The sequence below is a fragment of the Phyllobates terribilis genome, unplaced genomic scaffold, assembly GCF_046119375.1.
Source record: "Phyllobates terribilis strain yellow unplaced genomic scaffold, ASM4611937v1 Scaffold_1__5_contigs__length_1240528914, whole genome shotgun sequence".
Classification (NCBI taxonomy): domain Eukaryota; kingdom Metazoa; phylum Chordata; class Amphibia; order Anura; family Dendrobatidae; genus Phyllobates; species Phyllobates terribilis.
The window spans coordinates 973,610,018-973,629,083 of NW_027362761.1; the positions used below are offsets into that span (position 1 = coordinate 973,610,018).

At 48.1% G+C, this 19,066-nt stretch overlaps 1 protein-coding gene across 3 annotated transcripts in view; it reads left to right on the forward strand.

The window, feature by feature from the left end:
• CENPU (centromere protein U) overlaps positions 1 to 19,066 on the forward strand; it is a 66,348-nt gene that overhangs the window by 15,799 nt on the left and 31,483 nt on the right. For 2 of the 3 annotated variants that reach the window (XM_073656076.1, XM_073656094.1), the window contains 4 exons: positions 1,549 to 1,675; positions 3,337 to 3,436; positions 5,633 to 5,749; positions 18,763 to 18,885. In XM_073656076.1, coding sequence (XP_073512177.1) covers positions 1,549 to 1,675; positions 3,337 to 3,436; positions 5,633 to 5,749; positions 18,763 to 18,885 — 467 coding nt within the window. The remainder of the gene's footprint in view (positions 1 to 1,548; positions 1,676 to 3,336; positions 3,437 to 5,632; positions 5,750 to 18,762; positions 18,886 to 19,066) is intronic. The other variant, XM_073656085.1, reaches the window with a different exon arrangement.

Genomic DNA, 19,066 nt, shown 5'->3' on the forward strand with positions numbered 1-19,066 from the left:
TCCAGATACCGTGGAAGTTCAGGAGAGCCTATGCTTTTCCACCGATAGTAATGATCCCGGCAGTTGTGAGGAAAATTCGGGAAGAGGGGGCAAGGATAATTCTGATAGCCCCCCCCAAAAAGACCTTGGTTCTCCCTGCTTCGTCTAATGCCGGTCTCGGATATCTGGGTCCTTCCGGACAGGCAGGACCTTCTCATCCAGGGGCCAATGTTCCATGCTCAAGCCAAAGGTTTCCATCTGGCGGCTTGGAATTTGAGAGGATGTTACTGAGTAATAGGGGGTTTTCACCGTGCCTAGTCTCCACCCTATTGGGCAGTAGGAAGCCCATTACAACTAAGATTTATAGCAGAATCTGGGGAAAATTCCTGGATTTCATCCCCTTTGTCGGATAAACCTCCAATTAAAGATGTCCTAGAGTTTTTACAGAAGGGACGTGACCTGGGGTTAGCTACGGGATCGCTTAAAGTTCAGGTGTCCACTCTAGGGGCGCTCTATAATTGCAACCTGGCAGGGAACAGGTGGGTCTCTAGATTCCTTAAATCCTGTTCCAGATCTAAACCAGTTTGGGCTCTGAGTTCTTCCTGGGACCTGAATTTGGTCTTAAATGCACTCTCTGGCGACCCATTTGAACCCCTGTAGGTTATCTCTCCAAAGTTCCTCACCCTCAAAACCATTCTCCTCGTGGCCCTATCATCGGCCCGTAGGGTGAGTGACTCAGGCTCTTTCTGTCGATTCTCCCGTACACCCAAATTCATGATGACCGGGTCGTCCTACATACAGATCCAGCATACCTTCCGAAAGTAGTTTCCAGATTCCACTGTAATCAAGAGATTGTGCTTCCCTGATACTGCAGTAACCCAAAAAACCCCGGGGAGGTTAGATTCCACAATCTGGATGTTAAAAGGGCTTTTCTACAGTACATAGACATGACTAGTCAGTGGAGGAAGGACCACTCCTTGTTTCTGGCCTTTCAGGGGAGTAGGAAAGGTCACGGGGTGTCAAAGGGAACTATTTCTACGTGGCTTAGGGAGGCCATTTGTCTAGCTTGCATATCTACAGGAGGTCCGGCGCCGGACGATATTAAAGCTCATTCCACCAAAGCTGTAGCGACCTCCTGGGCGGAGAGAGCAGGCGTCTCAATTGACCAGATATGTAAAGCTGCTACTTGGTCTGCACCATCCGCCTTCTACAAGCACTATAGGTTGGATCTATCCTCCTCTGACCTCATATATATATATATATATATATATATATATATATATATATATATATATATATATATAATATATTGTAGGTGTTGGTTATGTGTGTAACCTTTTCTGGAGGTCCTCTCAATGCTCTGTAATCAACTGAAGCGAGGGAGAGGTACCGCCCTTTTATTTCAGACTGTTTCCTGTCCTTGGTGGGGCGGATCCCTCTCTCAAGGTGTGCTGTCATGGGTTCAGAAAAAAACGGATACCGGTAAGTAACCTTGGAGTTTCTCAGTAATATAAATTGATGGCGTATGTATACTTTATTAAATGGCAATGTACACGTATTATTTTGTAGATCCTCCTTTACACAGCACTGCAGTCTATAATGATGGTGATGATGACTTCCTGCAGACTAATGAAAATCGTGATCAAACCCCAGCAAAGCTGATTTCTCCTATAGCATCTGTAGTCCAGGAGGAAAGGTAGATTGATGTCCTCTGTAAAAGGTTCATAGAACATTTGGTTCATTTGATGCAAATCACAAAGATTTTAGTAACTATAAACTTCAGTATGTGGCCGATTCATTTTTTCACCTTGTTGATCACAGTGTTATTGCATGTCTAATAATATTGTACCATGAGAAACCACACAAATGTGTCCTCCACTTTCTTAAAGGGAACCTGTCATCAGGTTTTTCCCATATGAGCTAAGGCAGCACCTGTAAGCCCTGATATACATCATTGTAATATGCTCTATATAAGCCCCCAATCCGGCCTGCAAGACAAGAAAAATACCTTTTATTGTACTCCCTTATAGGGTGGTCCGTTCCAATGGGCGTCGCTGGTCTTGATCCAGGGCCTCCTCTCTTGCAGTTGCTATCCTCCTTCTTGCTTCATGTGGATAATGTGTCCTACGTCATCCACACAGTGTCCAACATTGCGTTCCTGCGCAGGTGTACTTCTCTGCCCTGACGAGGGGTGAGTTATGTACTGCAGTGCACATGCGTCGGGGTTCTTTGACCTTTCCTGGCGCATGCACACTGTGGTGCTTTACTCTTCCCTCTACAGGGCAGAGAGAAGTGCGCCTGTGCAGGAGCACAATGCCGGGGACACTGTGTGGATGACGTAGGACACTTCATCCACACAAAGCAGTGCAGGACGACGGCGCTATTTAGGGCATATATACAGCATATTAGAATGCTGTATATGAGGGCTTACAGGTGCAGGCCTTACTTATTGGAAAAACCTGTTGACAGGTTCCCTTTCAGCTTCCATCACTAGGCTTGAACTACTGAAATGTGGAAAATACCACCAGGAGTCTGCTGTACGGTCATGTATATTTATAAAAGAACAGTTTATCGAAAAATTGTGGACAGACAAAACTTTTTGTATATATTGGAAAACTGTAAGAGATGATAATTATAAGTGATATATTAAGACATTTGCAGCAACTACTGTGAACTGAATTACAATCATCATAATCTGCACAGTCTTCAGCTGCAAAGAAAGTCACTGATAGATCAAGGGTAATGAGATCCCCCTAAACAAGAAAAAAATCTTTTTGATTCTAAATTATAAAAATGTAGTAGTCAAATTCATCTCAACATTAGAACATATATATTAAAGAAAACATTTACACCCGACTGTGGCCTGACTGGCGCCAGCGTTTACACCCGACTGTGGCCTGACTGGCGCCAGCGTTTACGCCCGACTGTGGCCCGACTGGCGCCAGCGTTTACGCCCGACTGTGGCCTGACTGGCGCCAGCGTTTACGCGCCTGGCTGTGGCCTGACTGGTGACAGCGTTTACGCCCGACTTTTTTGTAGACTGCATAAGTGACCAAAGCGGTTTCACAAAACTATGCTCAGAATACTTGCAGCCACCATAAATCATTACACATTAAAGGGGTTAAAAATGGTAGAAAATAACACTCTACTTTTCTGCTTGTAGGGCAGCCCGGTCCCCCCAGGTCAGTGTACTTTTGGCTCTAGCAGCGACATCTAAGCATTGAAATAACTGATGCTACAAGTCACAGCGTCTACCAGCTATTGATAGTGCATAACCAGCCTTAGTTATACAAGGAAGGTCTTGAGGTTCCTTTCTTATTGACGTGTATGTAATTTATACTGTTCACACCTTTTTAGTATTAGACGAATGGAATCAAAGCAGAACCCTGCAGCCAGCATGGAGCTCAGTGCCCAAAGACCTGACACTGCCAAACCAAAGGAGGTGTGGGACACTATGGTATTGTTTTATTTGTTTCTCATCAGTACTTCTTTTTTTACTAACACCTATCCAGCTCAAATGTAGGAGTAGGAGTAGCAGTAGTAGTAGTAGTTCTTGTTCAATGTGATGTTTCAGAAAAAAACAGCAGTGAGCATTTCTCATGTCAGTGTGCCACATGGAACTGTATAAAGTGTGGGCACATAATGCATCACTTTACAGCAATGAAGGAGAATAAAATTACTACAAAGTAGCATAATCCACAGTGGATAAACTTAGTGCCATGATTATACAAATACTTCTTCCCATAGATAACAAAAATGTTATTTAATTAATCAATTATAATCCTGAAGCCAATCATAAATATTGGTGTGGAATCCGTTTTTTCTCCCAGTGCAATTTTTCCTGACTGTACGATGGACACCTCAGTAGTTGCGGTGGCCGCTCACTTCTCCTTGATTACTTATATGTCCGTAAGCGGGGAGAGCGATGACAGCGCTGACTTGATTCAGGGCTCACGTGTCATAACCGCCACACGTGAGTCCCGGGAACGCGAGTGCTGGAACGGCGCCGGTACAGGAGGAGAGTATAAGCTTTTTTATTTTCACGGGGGCTAACATTCAGATCGAGAAGGGATTGTCCTAGTAGTGGACAACCCTTTTAAGGGGCTGTCATAAGATAAGTTAACCGAGAATTGTACTATTAAAACAAAATGTTTGAAAAAAAAAAAAATATATATATATATATATATATATATATATATATATATATATAATATTAGTATAAGCTCTCTCAAAACTATGATGTAAGTGGACACCCAACACGATAATGGGCACCAAACCAAAAATTTCACAGCCCAGGGAATCCTCAGTATCCCTGATGGTATCCCTAGAGAAAGCCCTTCCTGGTCGCGGAGGGTGGCTCCCCCGCTCACCAATGAGTGGCCTATCAGCATGCCTATATCTCAACAGCTAAGTGCACTGCTTAATAACCTTTTACTCCTGACAGCTTGTTTAATGTCTCAACTTTTCTTTTTGTGCACCTATGTATAATGTGTTGTCACCTAGGGAATGATCTGTATGGGTTTACTATACCATATAGGCTTAATCCTGTCTAGGGCACGTGAATTGACAGTGCTTATACCCAACATCCATTCAGTTTTCTATAAGGTTATGCCTATATAATTTTTAGTCTATTTATCACTTTTTTATGTCTATTTTGTTTATCATCCGGCGTCTACCTTGCTTTCCACATTTTTGTGTTTTTTGGAGAAATTTCCCTGGTTTTATTCTATCTAGCCCATTTGGCTTGAATTACAACAAGAATTATTAGAAGGGCCTTCTAGGGTGCACTAGGTCAGTCATCGGTGAGAGGGGACGCCACTTGTGTATTTAGGGTGCCAACCTCCATGGCCAGGAGTGTTTTTTCTAGGGATACCAGCAGGGATATTGAGTATTCCCTGGACCTTGAATTTTTTGGTTTGATCCCCATTATCGTGAATGGCGTCCACTTGCATTATAGTTTTGATATATAGGTTCTAATATTTGTGCTTTTAACAGTTTAAATAAAATTTAGTTTTAATGGTACAATTTTCGGTGAACTTTTCATTAGCATTTGTACTCCTTACACGTTATTTTGGTGATTTTTTTTTTGCTGTCACAAGATAAGTCATGACCTTGATCTTCAGTAGTATTTAAAGTGCACATGGTAAAAAGTGTATCAATTGGTGGATGAAGCAACATTGAATAATACCGTAAGCCACCTGTATGTAGACAATCAATGTCAAGTGAGTATAGGAATATGCAATGAAGCAAAAGTCCTTAAATGCCGCCCATTAAATGATGGATAACTCCGCAGCCAAAAGAAGAAAACACAGTCATAAGATAGATAGCAATTTCCTGCCTGTTAGTTCTTAGACCCATAGTAAAAAAAAAAAAATAGTCCTTGATAACCCCTTTTAAATGTACATACTAAGTAACATGTTTAGGGACAAAATGACTATTGATCCAGACGTATGGCAAATGCATAATAATAGATATAACTCCTGTATATTCCGGTTGATTGGGCACAGATAAATGTGCATATACATTGCACATCCAGATAAATATCACAATGAGATTTGCGCATCATTTATTTAATCTGTTGTTTTTTTTATCATTGCTTCTCTTTTGCATTGTACACTTGATTATCATGTAGTAAAGTTTTGTATATATTTAGAGTCTACAAAAGGAAACACAAAAAATACCAGAACCAGGTCCTTCGAAGATGCATGGGAGTGCCAGAACTGGGTCTACCGGAGAAACCTCCTCCACACAAGGTCCAAAGAGGAAAGTGGTGGGTAACACTTCTGTAGCACTGTACACCTTTGTTGCCTAGTTTCTTTACGAGATTAGCATCACTATGCAGTGAACCGAAGGCTAAAACAACATTTTATTGGTAAATATATCCTTATTATGTTTTTTTTTTTTTTTTTCTGCACAACCCAATGATATAAAATTTTGTGAAACACCTATGATGTTAACATGCTCACTACACCCCTAGAGGAAGTCATTGAGGGGAATAATTTTTAAAATGGGGTCACATTTTCTGGGGTTTGCCTATATGGCACTTCAGGGGCTCTGGTGACGTGACTTGGCATCCGCAACTCATACTACCAGCACAATTTGTAGTCCAAAATAGGGCTCCATCCCTTCTGAACTTTTCACTGTGCTTGAACAGTAATTTCTGACTAAACTAACATTTTATTGGTAGAAATAACCTTTTATGGGTTTCTTTCGTCATGATCCAATGCTATAAAATGTTCTAGACTGAAAAAAGATAATTAGCTCATATCACCTGATACTCAAAGGAATCCCAGGCTCACGGATTAGTGTCCAGCATACACTTGCAAGGATATATAAAGAAGGTAAAGTTCGGTGCCACATGCGATAAATCCTTTTATTCCAAAATTAAAAATCACAACATGTCCCTAGGAGGGGAACAACTGGACGCGTTTCGAGGACACAGCCCCTTATTCGTCAGTATGCTAACCATGAAGAATTCAACAGAATCTTTACAAAGGAATGGGAACATCCAGAAAAGCTTTTTCAGAGAAGAAAATGCATGGGCGTCCTGTATCCTTTTGCAGCTGACTTGCTTCAGAAATGGGGAGAGTCTCCCACAGTGGATCCCCCGGTCTCCTGACTCTCCACTAACACCATTCTTCCTCTCTCTGACAGATCCCTCTTAAAAAAGCCCTCTGACAGACCGCAGAAACCCTCGCCAAAGCATCCTTCGAAGCCACCGACACAGCTCTCTGCCTGTCATTTGCCGCTACATTGGTAGCAAAGTCAGCTTCGGCCTGGGCAAAACACCTCCGCCAGAGTATCCTTTCGGACACTCCCCCTTCCGAACTGGCAGAACTAGCGGACCAAATCGGTCACGCAGGGAAGTACCTCCTGACTGCTTCCCTTGATGCAGCTGCCTGCTCAGCCTTGGCAGCCAGCAACATCATCACCATCCAAAGGGTCTTAAGGCTAAAAGCTTGGAACATGGATTCGGCGTCAAAAAGTCCCTTACCCTTCTTTTCCTTCTTTTCTTTGGCTCTCGTCTTTTCAAAGAAGAACTAGATAAGATAACCTTGAATGCCATATGGGGTAAAAGTACTTCACATACGCAACAGAAGGCTAAACGCCCACCCCCTAGGTATCACACAGTTCAGTTCCTTTCGGAGGTTTTCGGGCCACAACAGTAACCGACAGGATAAGTCTCCAACCATAAACAAAAGAAAAGACCCTGTCCGGTGTCCAAGAACTCACCAGTGCCGACCTGCCATAACCGGATCCAACAGAGTCTCCTCAGCATGACGGGTCACTCCCACCTGGTAAGCCTCTCAAGGTGGGTGCACGTTCTCTTAAATTCTGAATGGCTCTCAGTATTTGATGACGCCTTAGTCTGGGACGTTGTTTCCTACGGTTACGAAATAGAATTTTCTACTCACCCTCATTTTTGTTTCTTCGAGTCCCGCCCACCAAGGAACCCTTCCCTCGTTCCCAGATTTTTCAAGGCTATCAACTCACTCACCAAGGCAGGCGTTAATCATTCCCGTTTCCCTGCTAGAACGCTTTTCGGGTTTCTATTCAAACCTGTTCGCCCCATCCTGGACCTCAAATGATTGAACCGACATGTACGACTGCGTCACTTCAGAATGGAGTTCCTATGGTTGGTGATAGCCTCCATGGAGCCAGAGGAATTCTGTGCTCAGTGGACATTCAGGATGCCTATCTGCACATACCCATTTTTGCTACTTTACAATCCAGAAATCCCACTTCCAGTTCACAGCACTGCCGTTTGGTCTAGCCACAGCACCCAGGGTTTTTACGATAATGGCGACGGTTGTGGCCATTCTTCGGAACAGAGGCTTTTCACCCCCTATTTTAGACAAAATTCTCATCAAGGCTGCATCCTCCTCATGTCACAAAAGTCTACAGATCACTCTGCGCACCCTTTCTAGTCTGGGCTGGATCATCAACACCGCAAAGTCGTCTCTGATCCCAGTCCAGCGCATCGTTTTTCTGGGAATGCTGTTTTCAACACCACATAAGCAAAGGTTTTCCTGCCCAAAGAAAAATATTCAACTCTAACACGGGATTTGCTCTCTGAGGTCCATCACTTTTGTAACGGGTCTGGGAGGCGGAACCTCTGGGCTACTATACAAGGGAGCGGTCCTTGTAAGGGAGCGGGTGGCGACCAGGCAGGCAGTCACAGCAGGTGACCGGGACAGTCTCTGGGTGTACGGGCAGGAGGTCACGGCAAGTGATCAGGGCAGTCTCTGGAAGAACGGGCTGGAGGTCACGGCAAGTGACCGGGGCAGTCTCTGGAAGAACGGGCTGGAGGTCACGGCAAGTGACCGGGGCAGTCTCTGGAAGAACGGGCTGGAGGTCACGGCAAGTGACCGGGGCAGTCTCTAGGTAAAGGGTAGGTACGACCTGTGATAGCTGAACCTCCAGGTAGGCTAGCAAGGCAGATGGAGGATGTGTGCTCCCAGGTGAGCAAGCGAGAGTCTCTGGAATAGCAGGTGGTCACAGCACGTGACGGCGGAGCCTCCAGGTAGGCAAGCAGGCAGGTAGCGGAGAAGCGCTCCCAGGTGAGCGGGCAAGAGTCTCTGGAATAGCTGGTGGTCCCAGCACGTGACAGCGGAGCCCCCGGGCAGGCAAGCAGGCAGGTAGCGGAGAAGCGCTCCCAGGTGAGCGGGCAAGAGTCTCTGGAATAGCTGGTGGTCACAGCACGTGACAGCGGAGCCTCCGGGCAGGCAAGCAGGCAGGTAGCGGAGAAGCGCTCCCAGGTGAGCGGGCAAGAGTCTGGAATAGCTGGTGGTCACAGCACGTGACAGCGGAGCCTCCGGGCAGGCAAGCAGGCAGGTAGCGGAGAAGCGCTCCCAGGTGAGCGGGCAAGCTGGTCCATAGACAGACTGACCGGAGTTGTAAGGCAGACCGTCGGACCTCAGGCAAGCAGGCAGGTAGCTGATGTGCGCTCCCAGGTGAGCGGGCAAGTTGGTCCTTAGACAGACTGACCGGAGTTGTAAGGCAGACCGTCGGACCTCAGGCAGGCAGGTAACAGGAAATCAGGCAGGATTAGGACAGCAAGCTGGCAGGTAACTGGCAGGTAACTGGCAACGGGACCTGAGGGCTGAAGCAGAGTAGAACGGTGCAACAACATTGCTCGGGCACCTCCATTTTGGAGGAGGTGCCTTATATATGGTAAAGTCCTCCGGCCATTGGCCGGGGACTCCTTAGGACGGCGCGCGCGGCCCCTTTAAGAGGGAGGGAGGGCGCGCGCGCCCTAAGCACAGTGGCCGGGAAGGAGCGCGCGCTGCCAGCAGAGCGGGAGAGGGACGCCGGGCACGGAGCAGAGCGGTGAGGGGAACAGCGTCCCTGCCTAGCAGAGGGCAGGGACGCCGGCACTACAGTACCCCCCCCTTTAGGCCCCCCCTTTTTTAGGCCAGATAGAAATTTAGCTAGGATGAGAGGGGCATGGATGTTCTCCCGGGGCTCCCATGTTCTCTCCTCAGGACCAAACCCCTTCCAATCTACCAGAAAAAAGGTCTTTCCTCTTACCCTTTTGGTGGCAAGAATGTTCTCTACCTCAAACTCGTCCTCAGCAGAAACCGGAGCAGGAGGCGTACCTGTAGACTTGGAAAAAGAGTTAAGCACCACGGGTTTGAGGAGAGATACATGGAAGGAGTTAGGGATCCGTAAGTTGGCCGGGAGTTTCAATTTATAGGCCACCGGGTTGATCTGACTGATGACCTCCAGAGGACCGATGAACCGAGGCCCTAACTTGTAAGAAGGTATCTTGAGTCGAACATATTTAGATGAGAGCCAGACTTTATCTCCTGGACGAAATTGTGGAGGATCCAGGCGTTTTTTGTCAGCGTGTCTTTTCATACGCTGGAGTGCGGACCGGGTACTCTCCCATATGGAGGAAAATTTGCTAACGAGAGATTCCGCAGCCGGGTTGTCCACAGAGGTGGAGACAGGAAAAGGAATCGGAGGATGCTGACCAAAGACTACAAAAAACGGGGATTTGGAGGAGGATTCGCTCTCGTGATTATTATAAGAGAACTCGGCCCATGGTAGGAGATCCACCCAGTCAGAATGGTGGGCATTAACGAAGTGTCGGAGGTAACTGGTCAGGTTCTAATTGATCCGCTCCACTTGACCATTGGACTGTGGGTGGTAAGCGGAAGAGAAGTCCAGGGTGACGTCTAGTAGTTTACAAGTGGCTCTCCAGAAACGTGAGGTGAACTGTACCCCACGATCCGACATGATGTGGAGGGGCAGGCCATGAAGACGGAAGATGTGGCGGATAAAGTCTTTAGCCAGCTCGGGTGCAGACGGAAGGCCTGGCAGGGGAATAAAGTGAGCCATCTTGGAAAAGCGGTCAGCGACCACCCAAATGACCGTACAACCGGCAGAGACGGGGAGATCAGTTATAAAGTCCATTGCTATATGCTGCCAGGGGGCAGCAGGTACAGGAAGCGGAAGGAGGCGTCCGGCTGGCAGATGTCTCGGGACTTTGTTGCGGGCGCAGGACACACAGGCAGAAACAAAGTCTATTATGTCCTTGTGCAGGGTAGGCCACCAATAGTGCCGGGCAATAAGCTGGAGGGTCTTTTTCTGACCGGCGTGGCCAGCTAGTTTAGACGAATGGCCCCAGTGTAGGATCTTCTCCCGATCAGGTACTGAAACAAACGTCTTACCGGGAGGGAGACGATTTAGACTCACGGGAGCCACCTGCATTACTCTGGCGGGATCGATGATATGTTTAGGTTCTTCCTCGAGATCGGACACCAGAAAGGATCGGGACAAGGCGTCTGCTTTGACGTTTTTGTCAGCCGGGCGAAAATGAAGAACAAAATCAAAGCGAGCAAAAAACAAGGACCACCGGGCTTGGCGCGGGTTAAGTCTCTGGGCATGCTGGAGGTAAGCCAAGTTCTTGTGGTCAGTGTAAATTATTACCGGATGAAGAGCCCCCTCGAGTAGGTAACGCCACTCCTCCAACGCCAGCTTGATGGCCAATAACTCTCGGTCTCCTATGGAATAGTTGCGCTCAGAAGAGGAGAAGAGTTTGGAGAAGAAGCCACAAGTTACCATTTTCCCGGAAGATGATTTTTGAGTAAGTACCGCTCCGGCTCCAGAGGAGGAGGCGTCAACTTCCAGGAAGAACTGCTTGTTGCCGTCCGGGCGATGCAGCACCGGGGCGGAAGAGAAGGCCTGTTTTAGGGAAAGAAAGGCCTCCTCTGCTTCGGGCGGCCACTCTTTGGGATTAGTACCCTTACGGGTGAGCGCGGAAATTGGGGCAGTCCGGGAAGAGAAGTGCGGGATGAAGAGGCGGTAATAGTTGGCGAAGCCCAGGAACCGTTGAATAGCCTTCAACCCCTCTGGTCGGGGCCATTTCTCAATGGCAGACAGTTTCTCAGGATCCATTTGTAGGCCGGTCTGAGAGATAATGTAGCCCAGAAACGGAAGCGAGGTCTGCTCAAAGAGGCACTTCTCATATTTAGCGTAGAGATGGTTCTGCCTGAGCCTGAGCAGGACCTGACGAACATCCCTCCGGTGAGTCTGGAGATCCGGAGAGAAGACCAAGATGTCGTCCAGGTACACCACTACGCAGGAGTAGAGAAGGTCCCGGAAGATGTCATTGACCAACTCTTGAAAGACGGCAGGAGCGTTACAGAGGCCAAAGGGCATTACCAGATATTCATAGTGGCCGTCCCGGGTGTTGAATGCCGTCTTCCATTCATCCCCCTGACGGATACGAACCAGGTTGTACGCCCCACGGAGGTCCAGTTTGGTGAAGATTCTAGCCCCCCTCAGACGATCAAATAACTCCGGAATGAGCGGAAGGGGGTACTTATTCTTCACCGTGATCTGGTTAAGGCCTCTATAGTCTATACAGGGACGGAGAGAGCCGTCCTTCTTTTTGACGAAAAAGAAGCCTGCTCCCGCCGGGGAGGTAGATTTCCGGATGAATCCCCTGGCCAGATTCTCCTCAATATATTCGGACATCGACCGGGTCTCAGCAGCGGATAATGGATAAATACGCCCACGGGGAGGAGAAGTACCAGGTAACAGGTCGATAGGGCAGTCGTATGGTCTATGAGGGGGTAGTGTCTCTGCCTCCTTTTTATTAAAGACATCAGCATAAGACCAATAAGGAATCGGAAGTCCAGGTAGATTAGCTGGGGTAGGAGAAGGACGGACGGGATGAACGGGAACCAGACAGGTCTTATGGCAGCCCTGTCCCCAGCGAAGGACTTCTCCGGTCTGCCAGTCAAGAACGGGTGCATGTTTCTGGAGCCAAGGTAGGCCTAGCAAGAGGGCGTCAGAGAGTCCAGGCAGAACATGGAAGGAGATACTTTCAGAATGCAGCATTCCCACCTGCAGAGTAATGGATTCGGTGATGAGTTGGATGGGGCGTGGTAAGAGCCCCCCATCCACGGCAGCAACAGACAAGGGTACAGCCAGAGGTTTGGTGGGGATGCGGTATTTCTCTACCAGGGACTGTGAAATAAGATTCCCGGCTGCTCCAGAGTCCAGTTGGGCTAGTTCGAAATAACGGTTCTCCCCGTAGACGATTGAAACTGACAACAGCAGGGATGAAGAGGATTTATTCTTGTCTAGGTGGACCTCTCTGAGCGAACCTAGACACAGGCGTTTCCCGACCTCTCCGGGCAGGCACGGATCCGGTGCTCCTTACTGCCACAGTAGAAGCAGGTCCCCTCGGCACGGCGTAAGTCCTGACGGGTCTTGACCATCTTGGTCTGGTCGACCTGCATAGGCTCAGGAGGGTGTACCTGGTTAGAGACAGAAGGAGTGACGGGTTTCTGAAAAGTAGGAGCTAGACGTGGTAACCTCCTCTCACGGGTGACCTCTCTGGCACGCTCCTGGAACCGTAGGTCAATCCGGGTGGCAAGAGTTAAGTCATCGAGAGTGGTAGGAATGTCCCGACCGGCAAGTTCATCTTTAATACGGCCGGACAGACCCTCCCAGAAGACGGAAACCAGAGCGTCGTTATCCCAGGCCAGCTCCGAGGCAAGGGTACGGAACCGTATGGCATATTGGCCCACGGTGAGACTTTCCTGACGGAGGCGTAGCAACGATGATGCGGATGAGGTCTTCCGTCCGGGTTCGTCGAAGACTTTCCGGAAAGCCGTGAGAAAAGCAGGCAAGTTGGACACCAGGGGGTCTCCTCTCTCCCATAGAGGATTTAGCCAGGCCAGGGCCTCCCCGGTGAGATGGGACATGATGAATACAATTTTGGCTCGGTCGGAGTTAAACTGGTGGGACAATAGTTCAAAGTGCAGGGTGCACTGATTTATGAAGCCCCGAGCCTGGGCTGAGTCGCCTCCGAAGCGAGGAGGTGCAGAAAGCCGAGGTCCGGGGTAGGATATCATGGTGTTAGTGGACAACGGAGCTGCTGGATTGCGAGACATGGCACTGGCGGAGGTTGTTGGTGGAACAGTCAGAGTGTCCAGGCGAGTATTGACATTCCGCAGGTGACCCAGGATGGACTCCTGTTGGGACCTTTGACGGGACAGTTCATGACACAGGTCCGAGAGCGAGGGAGCTTGGGTGCCACCGGGTTCCATGGCCCGAGCAAACTGTAACGGGTCTGGGAGGCGGAACCTCTGGGCTACTATACAAGGGAGCGGTCCTTGTAAGGGAGCGGGTGGCGACCAGGCAGGCAGTCACAGCAGGTGACCGGGACAGTCTCTGGGTGTACGGGCAGGAGGTCATGGCAAGTGATCAGGGCAGTCTCTGGAAGAACGGGCTGGAGGTCACGGCAAGTGACCGGGGCAGTCTCTGGAAGAACGGGCTGGAGGTCACGGCAAGTGACCGGGGCAGTCTCTAGGTAAAGGGTAGGTACGACCTGTGATGGCTGAACCTCCAGGTAGGCTAGCAAGGCAGATGGAGGATGTGTGCTCCCAGGTGAGCAAGCGAGAGTCTCTGGAATAGCAGGTGGTCACAGCACGTGACGGCGGAGCCTCCAGGTAGGCAAGCAGGCAGGTAGCGGAGAAGCGCTCCCAGGTGAGCGGGCAAGAGTCTCTGGAATAGCTGGTGGTCCCAGCACGTGACAGCGGAGCCCCCGGGCAGGCAAGCAGGCAGGTAGCGGAGAAGCGCTCCCAGGTGAGCGGGCAAGAGTCTGGAATAGCTGGTGGTCACAGCACGTGACAGCGGAGCCTCCGGGCAGGCAAGCAGGCAGGTAGCGGAGAAGCGCTCCCAGGTGAGCGGGCAAGCTGGTCCATAGACAGACTGACCGGAGTTGTAAGGCAGACCGTCGGACCTCAGGCAAGCAGGCAGGTAGCTGATGTGCGCTCCCAGGTGAGCGGGCAAGTTGGTCCTTAGACAGACTGACCGGAGTTGTAAGGCAGACCGTCGGACCTCAGGCAGGCAGGTAACAGGAAATCAGGCAGGATTAGGACAGCAAGCTGGCAGGAATCTGGCAGGTAACTGGCAGGTAACTGGCAACGGGACCTGAGGGCTGAAGCAGAGTAGAACGGTGCAACAACATTGCTCGGGCACCTCCATTTTGGAGGAGGTGCCTTATATATGGTAAAGTCCTCCGGCCATTGGCCGGGGACTCCTTAGGACGGCGCGCGCGGCCCCTTTAAGAGGGAGGGCGCGCGCGCGCGCCCTAAGCACAGTGGCCGGGAAGGAGCGCGCGCTGCCAGCAGAGCGGGAGAGGGACGCCGGGCACGGAGCAGAGCGGTGAGGGGAACAGCGTCCCTGCCTAGCAGAGGGCAGGGACGCCGGCACTACAACTTTGTTCCGACCGCCTCTGCATGAGCGTATTAGGCAAGATGGTTGCCTAAATGTAAGAAGTTCTATTCGCTCAGTTTTAAACACACCCTCTTCAACTTTTTCTTCTTTCAAAATGGGACAGGTCGACTCGCTCTCTGGATCGACTGATCTCGCTCCCTCCCACCCCACCCCCTTTATTAAGAAGTCCCTAGAATGGTGGAGATGTTCTTCCTTAGTTCACCATGGAAGATAATTTCTTCCCCTTCTTTGGAAGATCACCAAGGGGAGACTCTCGAGCAGTGATGCCAGAGGTGGCTCGGATCCTGCTGTGGGCCAAGCGGAACATACCAGCAATTTCAGCCGTACACATCCCATGGGGGGACAACTGTGCAGCAGACTTTCTCAGCCGAGAAGGTCTCACTGCCGGCAAATGGTCCCTGAATTTGTCGGTTTTGTGCAAGATTTGTCTCAGATGGGGAACTCCCGACGTCGACCTGATGGCACCCAGACTGAACCAAAAGGTTCCTTTTCGTATGCAGTTCGTATCCCACGATCCACTGGCAATCAGCTCCGAACACATTGGCAATTCCCTGCACACAGTTCTCCCTTCCATATCTGTTTCCACCTCTACCGCTGATTCCCAGGGTGGTCAAGAAGATCAAGACGGACGGAGTGCCCATCATATTTATCGCTCCAGACTGGCCCATTACGCAGAGATAATTAATCTCCTAGCGACACTCCATGGAAATTCCCGGAACATCCAGACCTTCTGTCGCGCGGTCCTTCCTTCCACCAGAATTCTCACTCAATTTAACGGCATGGTTGTTTAAGCTGCTGTTCTAAAATTCGCTGGGTTCTCCGATCAGATCGTTCAGACCATGATGAGAGAAAACCTTCTTTCTCTTGTATCTACCATCGTACCTGGAAAGCTTTCTTCCGCTGGTGCAAAAGTAACCGGATTTCCCTGATGGTTTTTCATTTGCCATCCATTCTGTCCTCTTTGCAGTCACGCCTGGTATCTGGCCTGTCCCTGAGTTTTCTTAAGGGGCAGGTGTCTGCCCTTTCCATCCTTTTTCAGGAGAATCTTGCATCTCACTTGCAGATCAATACCTTCATTCAAGGGGTCGCGCACTCCATTCCTCCGGTAGAACCCTGGGATCTCAACTTGGTGCTTGACTTCTTCCAGGAGTCTCCATTTGAACCACTACGTGAAGTGTCTCTCTCCTTCCTTTCCTGTAAGGTTGCCTTCTTGGTTGTCATTACCTCTATCAGACGAGTCTCCTAATTCGCAGCTCTCTCTTGTCGTTCCCCATACCTTGTGTTCCACCAGGACAAGGTGGTTTCATGTCCTGTTCCATCTTTTCTTCTTGGGTAGTTTCTACATTTCACCTCAATAAGGACATTGTGCTTCCTTCCTTTTTGTCCATCACTCTCTCATCCTCGAGAGTGGTCACTAAACAAACTGGATTTGGTAAGAGCCCTCTGTCTTTACTTTTCCAGAACAGCACCCTTCAGACATGCGGACTCTGTGTTCATTATTCCTGAAGGCCCTCGGAAGGGCCTACCTGCTTCCAGGTCTACCATTGCCTGTTGGGTCCGTTCTGCTATTTTGGAAGCCTATCTGCTAAGAGACAGAGGGCGTCCACTCAGGTTCACGGCACACTCCGTCCGCGCAGTGGTGGTCTTCTGGACAGTCTGCCACCAGGCGTTGGCCTCACAGCTTTGCAAGGCTTCTACATGATCCTCCATTCATACTTCACACCTACGCCTCGTCGGATGCGAACCTCAGTTGAAAAGTCCTGCAAGCCGCAGTGACCCCAGTTTAGACTTGAGGATACTACTCCTTTACCCACCCTTGGGGCTGCTTTTGAACGTTACATGGTTTCCTGTGTTCCCCAATGAAGCGATAGAGAAATGAATATTTTGGGTACCTACCGTAAAATCTTTCTCGGAGCCTTCATTGGGGGACACAGCACTTGCCCTTGCTTACCGTTGTGTTGGTTTCTGTTATGGTTTGTCGTATTCATGTTGCTTCTCTTACTGCTTTCTCACTAACTGATTAGCTTCTTGCCAGTTGGTGGGTATACACTGCTGGGGCGGAGCTAACTTTTTTTTGCTTAGTGTCAGCCTTCTGGTGGCGGCAGCAGCATACACCCATGGTTTCCTGTGTCCCCCAATAAAGGCTCCTAGAGAGAGATTTTTTAGTATAGGTAGGTGATTAGGGGCAAAATGATAGCGATTCATACAGAAAATGCATAAAAATAGAGATATTTCCTGTAAATTGTAATTGTTTAGACACATAGAAAGACACCCAGATACAGTACTGTTTAATAGTTTTAGGCAGGTGTGGAAGAAATGCTGCAAAGGAAAAATCCTTTAAAAAATCAGAAGTGTTTTTAGTTTGCATTTTGATCGTTGATAAAAATAGAGGGAATGAACAAAAGAGAAATCTAAATCAAATCAATATTTGACGTGTTCACCCTTTTACATCAAAACAGCACCAGTTCTTCTAGACATATTTGCACACAGTTTTGAAGGAACTCAGCAGGAAGTTTGTGCAAAACATCTTGGAGAGCTAACTACAGATGTTTTGTGGATGTAAGAGTCTGCAAATCTTTGTCTTTTTTTTGTAATCCCAGACAGACTGGATGATGATGAGATCAGGGTTCTGTGTCATCACTTACAGGACTCCTTGTACTTCTTTACGCTGGGGATGATTATTAATGGCATTGGCTGTATGTTTGGGGTTGCTGTTTAGAGCCAATCAGATGCCTTCTTGATAATATTTAATGATGGATAGAAATATCTGCCCATATTTTTCACCATTGAGAACACGAAGATATGGGCAATATTGAGGACTATAGATGAAGTGGTCGGCCATTGACACTTAGTGCAGCAGATGAAAGATACATGAGGCTTACTTCTTTTCAAAATTGGAAGATGTCTAGCAGTGCCATCAGCTTAGAGCTGGCAGCAAACAGTGGGACCCAGCTACACCCATATACTGTTCGGAGAATTTTGCCTGAAGTGGTCTTCATGGCAGAATTGCAGCCAAAAAGCCATACCTTGCACATGGAAACCATGCGAAGCAACTCATCTATGCAGGAAAACATAAGAACTGGGGTACAGAAAATTGGTAGCAGGTGCTCTGGATTAATGAGTGATAAGGTGGAATATATAGCTGTAACAGAAGACTGTTCAGTGAGGGGCTGGAAAGCGGCACAATAATCAATGTCTGCAGGCATAAGTGAAGCATGGTGGAGGGTCCTTGCAAGTTTTTGGGCTTCAATTCATCAAATTGAGTTGGAAATTTAGTCAGTATTAATGGTGTCCTTGATGCTGAAAAATAAAGTCAGATACTTATCCATCATGCAGTACCATCAGGGAGGCATCTGATTGGCTCCAAATTTATTTTGCAGCATGACAATGACCCAAAACATACAGCCAATGTAATTTGGAACTAGCTTCAGAGTAAAGAAGAACAAGAAAGTGACGATATGGCCCCCATAGAACCCTGATATCATCACCATCCAGTCTGTCTGTCTGAATACACGTCAAGACAGTAGGATTAGCACAAGCAACATCCTCCGAAACTGTCTGGCTTGTTCTACTAGATGTTCGAAACAGTCAACCTGATGAGTAAGTTCAAAACCTGTGTGTAAATGTGCCTAGCAGAATTGATGCTGTAATATTGATTTGATTTAGATTTCTCTTTTGTTTATTCACTTAACAGTTCATTTTTATCAATTAACAAAATGCAAACACTTCTGTGTTTGAGAACATTCTTATTTTGTAGCATTTTTTCCACACCCGACTAAAAGTTTTGCTCAGTACTATACATGTCACAATGAGATTTGCAAATTTGTTTTTGGTTCGTTTTTCTTTTTGTTTGTTTTTCTGGGTTTTTTTGGTGGGGTGGGAGAGGTGTGTGTGTGTGTGTGTGTGTGTGTGTGTGTGTGTGTGTGTGTGTGTGTGTGTGTGTGTGTGTGTGTTAAATCATTAGTTCTCTTCATTTGTGCTGAACACTTGAGAATCATGTATTTCAATCTTGTATGTATTTAGACTCCACAAAAGAAAGCACAGAAAGGACCAGAACCTTCGAAGATGCAAGGGCCTGACAGCTCTCTTGCTATTGGAGAACCATCTTCAGCACAAGGTCCGAATACTGCACCAAATAGGAATGTGGTGGGTAACACTCCTGTGTAACATTTGTATTGTCTAGTTTCTCTGTGAGATTGACTTCACTATGCAGTGAACCAAGATGACTTAGTGTAACCCCTTTGCAACAATGGACATACTGTCATATTTTCTTAGATGTTCCCACAAATAGATGTACTGCTCCATCCAGGTGATCATGCAGGCACAG